General features: G+C 34.1%; 1 protein-coding gene across 3 annotated transcripts; it reads left to right on the top strand.

Annotated features, from left to right (window-relative positions):
- Positions 1–3,804: 3,804 nt before the first annotated feature.
- LOC120115828 (organ-specific protein S2-like) lies at positions 3,805–5,790 on the top strand. Of its 3 annotated transcripts, none has more exons than XM_039136429.1 (3): positions 3,805–3,864; positions 3,996–4,615; positions 5,521–5,790. In XM_039136429.1, exons 1-3 carry the CDS (start codon positions 3,820–3,822, stop codon positions 5,540–5,542), a joined length of 687 nt encoding a protein of 228 aa, XP_038992360.1. In that variant the 5' UTR covers positions 3,805–3,819; the 3' UTR covers positions 5,543–5,790. The 3 variants fall into 3 exon arrangements, with proteins under 3 accessions (XP_038992360.1, XP_038992358.1, XP_038992359.1); XM_039136427.1 differs by lacking the exon at positions 5,521–5,790 and adding an exon at positions 4,898–5,228 and having other exon boundaries at positions 3,996–4,608; XM_039136428.1 differs by lacking the exon at positions 5,521–5,790 and adding an exon at positions 4,652–4,869 and having other exon boundaries at positions 3,996–4,608.
- Positions 5,791–9,276: the final 3,486 nt, after the last annotated feature.

Genomic DNA, 9,276 nt, shown 5'->3' with positions numbered 1-9,276 from the left:
CCAGGGATTTAAGAAATTATTTATTTTTAACTTTTTTAAATTAAATTAAAAAAATATATATGTTACACCAAACATTGATTGAATAACAGATTTTTTAATGATCAAACATCATAATCAATAATAAAATAAACTATAGACACTTAAAACAAATAAAAAAATATAATTAAAATGTTATTTTTAAAATTTATTTTTTATTAAGCTAAGGTGATTATAAAATAGTATATGTTACTATAAATTGTTTGATAATAAACACTCAATCATTATGATGCAGTCGCTGGTGCTCAAACCCATGACTTTTAGAAACAACAACGATTCCTTTAACCACTAAGGTAACGATTAAAAAAAGTGTTACTTTTTTGTTGAGATCCAGGATTTGAGCAGTTATGTCGGGAAGATGAGTGCATTATGAATGATTAAGAAAAGAATTTAGCAAGAGACATATAATTTATGACATAATGGATGTTTCCTTATTATAAGTAGAAGCACCCTAAAAGGATATATCACAAACTAGTTCATTAAAATCCATAAGATCCAACTTACATGTCCTATTAGATGAAGGTTTTGGCCAAATCCATGACAAAAGAGGTTTTAGTTTCTTGAGGTTTTTCATCTTTGTATTTGGTATCTTGATACTCATCATTTTTCTTCAAAGAGATCATGGCCTCTAGGGATAGATAATTGTATCGAGGACGGTTGGGGTTGAAATATTTGAGAAAAGTGTTTTTCATGGCCTCATGAGATAGGTAATTGTACTGAGGACGGTTGGGGTCGAAGTCCTTGAGAAAAGCATTCTTCATGTCCTCCTGAGATAGGTAATTGGGCATGAAACGCTGACTCACTACCACGTAAGCAGCTTCAAGAAGCATCCAGTCAACAGCCTTCTAGAAGATGAGCTGACGACTGAGCATTTCAAGCACATTTAAATTCAAGATTTAGAATTTATCTTTTAGAATTAAATTTAAATTATTTTTCAGAATTATCTTTTGTATTTTCTTAGGATTATCTTTAGTATTTCTAGGATTTTAAAAGATTATAAATACCCACTTCGGGTAAGCCATTTTTGGGATATCTCGAATACTAAAACATTTCTTTCTTTTCTTTCTTTTAATAAAATTTATTTCTTTATTATTTTCTTTTAAGCTTTGTTTTTAAAATGCTAAGTATGACTTTGGTCATGCTTAGCTAATTTTCTTTTAAGCCAAGGGCTAAGCGATGACTCAATTCTAATGTGAGAATTGAAAAGCACTTAAGTAACTACATATACATTTCTTAATTTCTTTTGCGCTTATTTCAAATCAAAATAATTTTTCAAAACCAAAGATAGTCAATGGTCGGAATGTTGTTGCGATTAAACATGTGGGAGGAAGGACCGACTAATTGATAGCAAATGAACTTACTGGGAACACAACTAGCAGATTGTTGCTAAGTGGGAATTGAGATCGGAAACGGTTTGTATGGAAACAACTATCCTAGTCGGTTTTTATGCGCTTAAGCGGTTCTTGATCTACGACAATTAATGTTGGTTAGATCTAAGAATTGCACTCGGGTATTCGATATACAAGTTAGTCGCAAGGATCTGTCATTGTAGACAAAGTAACCGACGTGAATCCCGAATGATAAATCTATTTCGATGATCCGAAGAATTTGAGTCAGAGCGAATGTCTAAGGCTGATTTAATCAACGGAGTTTTTGCTTTCCTTAATCTACCTTTCTCTATTTTCTTTAAATCAATTTTCCTTGTTTTTATTCTTCAACCAACCCCTTTAATTTGATCTCATTTTATAAATGGAATAAAAGAATATATTTATTTAAAAATAATAATGATAATGAAGTTATTGATGTAACATTTTGTCATGAAAAGATTAATAATTGTAAAATGACAACCCATAAAGAATTATATTAATAGTAAATCATTTTGAAACATAGTAGCCTACGGTATATTACAAAATGATAAATTAAACAAATAATCACTCAATTATTCGAGAAGTTTTGATTTTAACATTTAAATATCGTAATGATATATTTAAGCACCAAAATTACATTTAAAATATTGATCGTTTAGTCGTTATTTATTTTGGGTGTAGTACGAACCAACTTACCTCAATGGTTAAAATAATCGTTGTTGTTCCTAGAGGTTACCGGTTTGAGCACCAACGACTGCAACAGGGTGATTAAGCGTTCATTGTCAAATGGTTGAGAGTATTTCAAACAGATACTACTCTATAATAACTTAAATTTAAAATATTACAAAATGAAATAGATTATTACAAAATGATTGATTGAGAAAGTCACTCTTATAATGGATCTTTATAATACTCGATTCAAATTAATCGCTCACCAACTTAAAGACTGATAGTTAAATGAAATATAATGATCGTGCAGAATGGATGTAACGTGCAGAATGAATTTAATACTTCCTACGTCCACCATATCCCATTAGTTTAATGGATCTCCAGGTGGTATTAGATTTGGTAGCATATAAATTTATAAATAAACCAATCGATTAAGATTTGGTAACATAAAAAAAGTAGTCATGATTAGGGATTGGCATGGGTCGGGTCGGGTCGGTTTAGGTCGGGTTTTTGGTCCACTTGACCCGAGAACAATGAGTCCTCCACCCGAGACTTGACCAGATCAAAACAAGTTTTCACCTGACCCGAAATAATAAAAAATTTATTTTTATTTAATAAAAACATTAACTTAATTGAAAAATAATATATAGAGGGGTATTATTATAATTATTCATAAATATATAAGGTAAAATTATATTTTTTCGGATCGGGTATTTTTCACCTTAATCCCGAACCCGACCCGAACATCACATAAAAAAATCCGACCTAATCCGAATCGAATCCGAAATTTTTAAAAAAATCCAACCGACCCTGTGGGATCTCATGCCCATCCCTAGTCATGATTCCCGATCTTCTACAGAGAAACCTAATCGATTCGCCTTTCCCAAGTAATCACCCGTCATAATAGCTTCATTATTGAATATCGATGGACCTTTACAAATAATTGAATTGAATTGGGGCCAACAAGAAGTTATGGTTGAATTGGGATGGTCGTTGGACCTTTACAACACCAAATAATATGATTGGGAGGGTCATTAAACTTTATATTATTCGATTTAAATTAATATGTCGATAAATCGAACATTGATGATTTAAAAGCTAGGATAAATTATGTGTTTCTATTTAAATTATCAGTTTTGGTCTATTTTAGTATCTAAACTTTCATTTTTTTCAAAATCATACGTAAATATAAGTTTTTGTTTCATTTTAGTACCCAACTGTTGAAGACTTTAGTTTTCATTTCATTTTAGTACTCCACTCAAAATTTATCGTTAAGTTTTGAAAAAATTAAAAGTTTAGGTATTAAAATGGACCAAAACTGATAGTTTAGGTACTAAACGAGTTAAATTCTTAGTGATGGACACTAAAATGAAATGAAAATTAAACGTTAGGTATAATTTTTGAAAAAAGGTTGAAATTTTAGATGCTAAAAATAACCAAAACTGATAGTTAAAGTTTTTTTTTCCTAAAGGAATTAAAATTGTTTTCATAGAATCAACCAAAAATAGCAATGAATCACAATATTAGTCCAAGTTCAGTGTAGCGGGAAACAAGATATCAAATGGGTTGTCAAGATATCATAATCAAATGGGTTGTTTATCCATTTTTTTATTAAAATAAAATATTTTGGACCAAACATAAATATTCTTGCATATGTCTTCTTTGTTTATTTCCTTTCTATAAATAGGAAGGATTATTGCTTATCGACACCATAAGAGTTGTAAAAGTTTATTGTAATAAAAAAAACATGAAACCTTTCCTCCCTTTCTTTGCCTTCCTCTCACTCCTCCTGGTAAGCTCTTGCAGTGTTCGTTATGAATATTCAATTTTCATGGCGTTTTCACGTATATATTTTGTTAATTTGTATGGTTAATTATATATATCTATCTATATATATATATATATGTTTTTATATGGATGCAGTTTGCAGACACCCTTTCGGCTGCTCGAAAAGATGTTGGGGAGTACTGGAGAGCTGTAATGAAAGATCAGCCTATGCCTGAAGCACTTGAAGAGCTTGTTCGGATCAAGGTTGCCTCCGCCGGCGCTGGTGATTTTGAACCGATGCCAAGCGTAACGTCCTACGGTGGCAACGATGTTGGTCTTCACCGAGTGAAGAAACCGTTCGCTGGTGTTTTTGAACCGAGACCAAGTGTGACGGCTTATGGAGGTGATGGTGCTGGTCTTAAAGGAGAAAAGAAACCATTCACTGGTGATTTTGAGCCAAGGCCAAGCGTAACAGCTTATGCCAGCAATGATTTTGAACCGAAGCCTAGCGTAACAGCCTATGGCGGAGATGGTGTTGGTCTCAAAGGAGGGAAGAAATCATTCATCGGTGATTTTGAACCAAGACCAAGCGTAACGGCCTATGTCAGTAGTGATTTTGAACCGAGGCCAAGCGTAACGGCTTATGGTGGCAATGATGTTGGCCTTAAACGAGAGAAGAAGTCATTCGCCAGTGCTTTTGAACCGAGACCAAGCGTAACGGCCTATGGAGGCGATGATGCTGGTCTTAAAGGACATAAGAAATCATTCAGTAGTGACTTTGAGCCAAGGCCAAGTGTTACAGCTTATATCAGTAGTGATTTTGAACCGAGGCCAAGAGTAACGTCTTATGGTGGCAATGATGTTGATCTTAAACGAGAGAAGAAGCCATTCATCGGTTATTTTGAACCGAGGCCAAGTATAACGACCTATGGAAGCGATGATGTTGGTCTTAATGGACATAAGAAACCATACACTAGTGATTTTGAGCCAAGGCCAAGTGTAACTGCTTATGTCACCAGTGATTTTGAGCCGAGGTCAAGCGTAACAACCTATGTCAGTAGTGATTTTGAACCGAGGCCAAGCGTAACAACCTATGTCAGCAGTGACTTTGGACCGAGGCCTAGTGTAACAGCCTATGGCGGTGATGATGTTGGTCTTAAAGGAGGGAAGAAATCATTCACCAATGATTTTGAACCAAGGCCGAGCATAACGGCCTATGTCAATAGTGATTTTGAACCGATACCTTAAACGAGAGAAGAAGCCATTCACCATTGTTTTTAAACCGAGGCCAAGCGTAACTGCCTATGGAGGTGATGATACCGGTCTAAAAGGACAAAAGAAACCATTCACTAGTGATTTTGAGCCAAGGCCAAGCGTAACTGCTTATGTCGATAGTGATTTTGAACCGAGGCCAAGCGTAACGTCTTATGGTGGCAATGATGCTGGTCTTAAACGAGAGAAGAAGCCATTCATCAGTCATTTTGAACTAAGGCCAAGCGTAACGAGCTATGGAGGCGATGATGTTGGTCTTAAAGGACATGAAAAACCATTCACTAGTGATTTTGAGCCAAGGCCAAGCGTAACTGCATATGTCAGCAGTGATTTTGAACCGAGGCCAAGCGTAACATCTTATGGTGGCAATGATGCTGGTCTTAAAAGGGAGAAGAAGCCATTCATCGACTTTGAACCGAGGCCAAGCGTAACGGCCTATGGAGGCAATGATGCTGGTCTTAAAGCGCATAAGAAACAATTCACCAGTGATTTTGAGCCAAGGCCAAGCGTAACAGCCTATGTTAGTAGTGATTTTGAACCGAGGCCAAGCGTAACGTCTTATGGTAGCAATGATGTTGGCCTTAAACAAGAGAAGAAGCCATTCACTGGTATTTTGAACCGAGGCCAAGCGTAACGGCCTACGGAGGCGACGATGTTGATCTTAAGGCAGTGAAGAAATGATGGACTACAGGCCTAGTTATCTTGAACCAGAGACAACAGCCACATTTTACATATTATGTTTTACTCTGTGTTGGAATAAACTCATCATCAGACTTAGTGTTCTGCTTGTGTTTGAAAGTTTGAATATTCTAGCACTATTTTTACCGAGTGAATTTTCCATGAAATTTGTCACAAATTGGCCATTATAGCCCAAAAATAGGCATACTGAATATTGTTACTTTATAAAATAATATTATAATTTATAAATATTAAAAATATATAATTAATATTACAAGCATAACAAAAAAATATATCATAACAATATTATAAACAAAAAATTATGAATTTGATTATTATATAGATTTTAAGTTTTGGTGTACTTATTTTTAGAGGAATATTATTGGTAAATTTATTATTATAGTTGAATTTTAAAGGTAGTTGAAAGATTTTATGATAAATTCATTAAGTTCGAGATATTTTGTAACATCCTCAATATCGGGTTAGTGATCAAATTGTAAAGTTTCAGAATTTGGTGACTAGAGTAGAACCATGGATTAGTTCAATAATTTATTTGGAAATATGTAATACCCCAATTTAGGGGTTAAACTTAAGAAATTATACAGTGGTGAATTTAATTGGTATTTTTGGAAGAAATTGAGGATTAAATTGTAAGATTTCAAAGTTAGCAGATCGTTTTAAGAAATACAGGAAATTCAGTGGCTAAACTCATGATTTGACTATTTTTCTTTAAGAGTTAATATAAACCCTTTCTATAGAAATACACTCATAATGCCTCTCCCGATCAACAACTTTCAACTCCGATCTACTCGCCGTTTGACCTCCAATCGACAAATCAAAACCACCATCGTGTTCGTTGTCGATCGAGGAACAAAACCCCTCAAACCTTTTGTCACGAATCATCTCTGTTCGTCGTTAATTTCAGTCGGAAGTGTAATCGGTAATAACTCGATATTAGTTGATTTTTCATCGATTCACGACGATCCGGTCATCCGTTTATGACACCTCCCGCACCATCGTGTTCCTTGCATCATTTTAAGTCCACAGGTGTTCTACGTTTCTCCTTCGTCGCCGGCGCGTGGAGGGTGAGATCGTCAAAGTTTTCGACGTTTCGGAATCAAGCTCTCTGCCATTCAAAATTGTGAATCGAGCTTGGTAAGTGCCTCAAAATTGCTTAATATAATTTTTAGGAATTTTTATGGGAATTTACCGACACCGTAGCACTGTTCACATGCCACCCCCGAGAGTGGGCATCGTCTAGGTGATAATTTTGTAATTAAATTGTGTTTGGGTGCTATTTGTGTAAAATTCGGGTGTTAGTTTCATAAATATTTACAGAATGTGGCTAATTTGGTAATTAATTTCTGTTAAGGTGATATTTGTGTAAAATGGTTGACTGTTGACCGTTGACTGTCGTTGACCACAGTTGACCAGAAGTTTGACCGGCTTTGACCGAGCATTAAACGACCTTTGACTTTGACCGAGTATACCTATCATGTCATTTTTTGACGTTCCAAATCTGATTCCGCGATCTGTTTTTCGAAATTCGGACCTGAAGGCCTCCAAATTACAGTCAAACTTGTTGACTTTGATTTTGACCGAAAATTCAAGATTTTTGAAAAGTCATATTTTATGTTTTCGATGTCCTGAATTTGAATCCGAAGTCCGTTTTGTCAAATTCGAACCCGGTAAGCTGTTTTCACTGATTTATCATCCGGTTCGATCCGTTTTTTCAGAATTAAGCTTCATTTTTATGTAATTTCTATTGATATGGATCCGATGAAATATTGGAAGATGATTTCAAGATCGAGGGCGTTCGAATGGAATTTTTATGGTCGATCAGTATGACACGAAAATTGAGGTAATACTTTACTACCTTTTTATACTTTATGGAACATGTGAATATTGGTAAATGCATGAATAAGATAATGTTGGTCTCATTTGTGTAGTTAATTAATTTCTACACTTGATCCGAATACAGTAGAGATTTGGTAACTGATTATGGTTCATATGACTTTTATAAGAAATTAAGGAATTATTAGAATTAAATTTCAAGTTATGTGTTTGGTAATAAAGAAATCAATCTAGATATGTATCTTATAATTTATTTCATCAAAGGTCAAATGTTAAAGGTACTTGGATGAGAAATTATGAGAATACTCCGGTAAGGTAAAAATTATGAAAATAACATTATATTATAAAAAGACAAGATTTGACTATGGAAGTTGGATAAGAGATTTTTGATCTGATGAAACTATTGATGTGCATAAGAAATACTAGTTTTGGTTGGAAAATATAGATAATCGATTTTTAACCACGAGGATTTGAGCAAGAATCTAGGAGTCTGTTAAGGGAATCATTTCAAGATCAGAGAATGTTCGGGAAAGCAATTAATCATATGATCTCTAAATTATAATTATTTCCGTTAAGAACTAATATCGAAATTATCTGGTTAAGAAATTATGAAAATGCCCTTGAGAGGTAAAATAGTTTGAGTTGACCCTGAATGAGAAAGTACTTTGAGTATTTGTACTTAACTCGATAAATTACAGATTTAATTGTTAAGATACTATATTTGTACAGAAAAATTCATGATATTCCGTTTGTAAAATCTAAGAAGGCACTTGGCCCAAAAATATCTGAGTAATGAGTAAATACCTGAAGAATAATTTATCGGGGGTATTCTGTTGTCAGAATTATTCGAAAGGACTGAAATAAATGATAAGATTGAATTTAATAATAAGATCGGACGTAAGGAAATTATGGAAATACATTGGATCTGTAAAATGACCAAAATACCCCTGGAATGAAAATGACTCAAGAATGTCACCAAGCTCAGGAATGAATGGATATACTCAAGCTTTGAAATGAATAGAAAAGCGTCGAGCACCAAAATGACCTTATGACCTAGAATAAGTAAAAGCCTTTGATTAATTAAGAAATCCAAATAAACATGGATGTTGTGCTACCAGTAAAAGTTATGGAACACAACTTAAGTGATCAACCAACGCTAGTGCTATATCATTACCTGAATGATATAAGTACCACTTGAATGTTTGTTCATCTTCTCAAATTTGGATCGATGATAATTTTGGAAGTACTTGGCTCAGCTCAACTCTAGAGCGCATATAGTACTAATAAGTGGGTATTCGTGAGTCAAATCAACCACGAATACCAGAATGACTTTATTATATGAATAAATTGAACTGAAAGGAATTACAACTTGTATTTGAAATTCAGAAACGTCTGAATTATTCTGGAAAACTCTAAAGTAACCGGGATAGACTTGCTTACTAAACGAACTAAGTATCCTCAATGACTGAGGATTAAATAGGTGATTGGGTGAGTTTGGAAACACTGTTGAACTTGCATGATGAATTATCCTTATGGGTTATGAACCATGAATCAAGTAAGTCCGTATTTCATGATATCGTTGAAACGTAAAAATGAAATAAAGACTGTTGGAAGATCTATTCAGCGATGGTTA

The sequence above is a fragment of the Hibiscus syriacus genome, unplaced genomic scaffold (genome assembly GCF_006381635.1).
Source record: "Hibiscus syriacus cultivar Baekdansim isolate YM2019G1 unplaced genomic scaffold, ASM638163v2 tig00110279_pilon, whole genome shotgun sequence".
In the NCBI taxonomy this organism is placed as follows: domain Eukaryota; kingdom Viridiplantae; phylum Streptophyta; class Magnoliopsida; order Malvales; family Malvaceae; genus Hibiscus; species Hibiscus syriacus.
The sequence above is the reverse complement of the archived record's forward strand: the minus strand, read 5'-3'. Positions and strand labels throughout refer to the sequence as shown.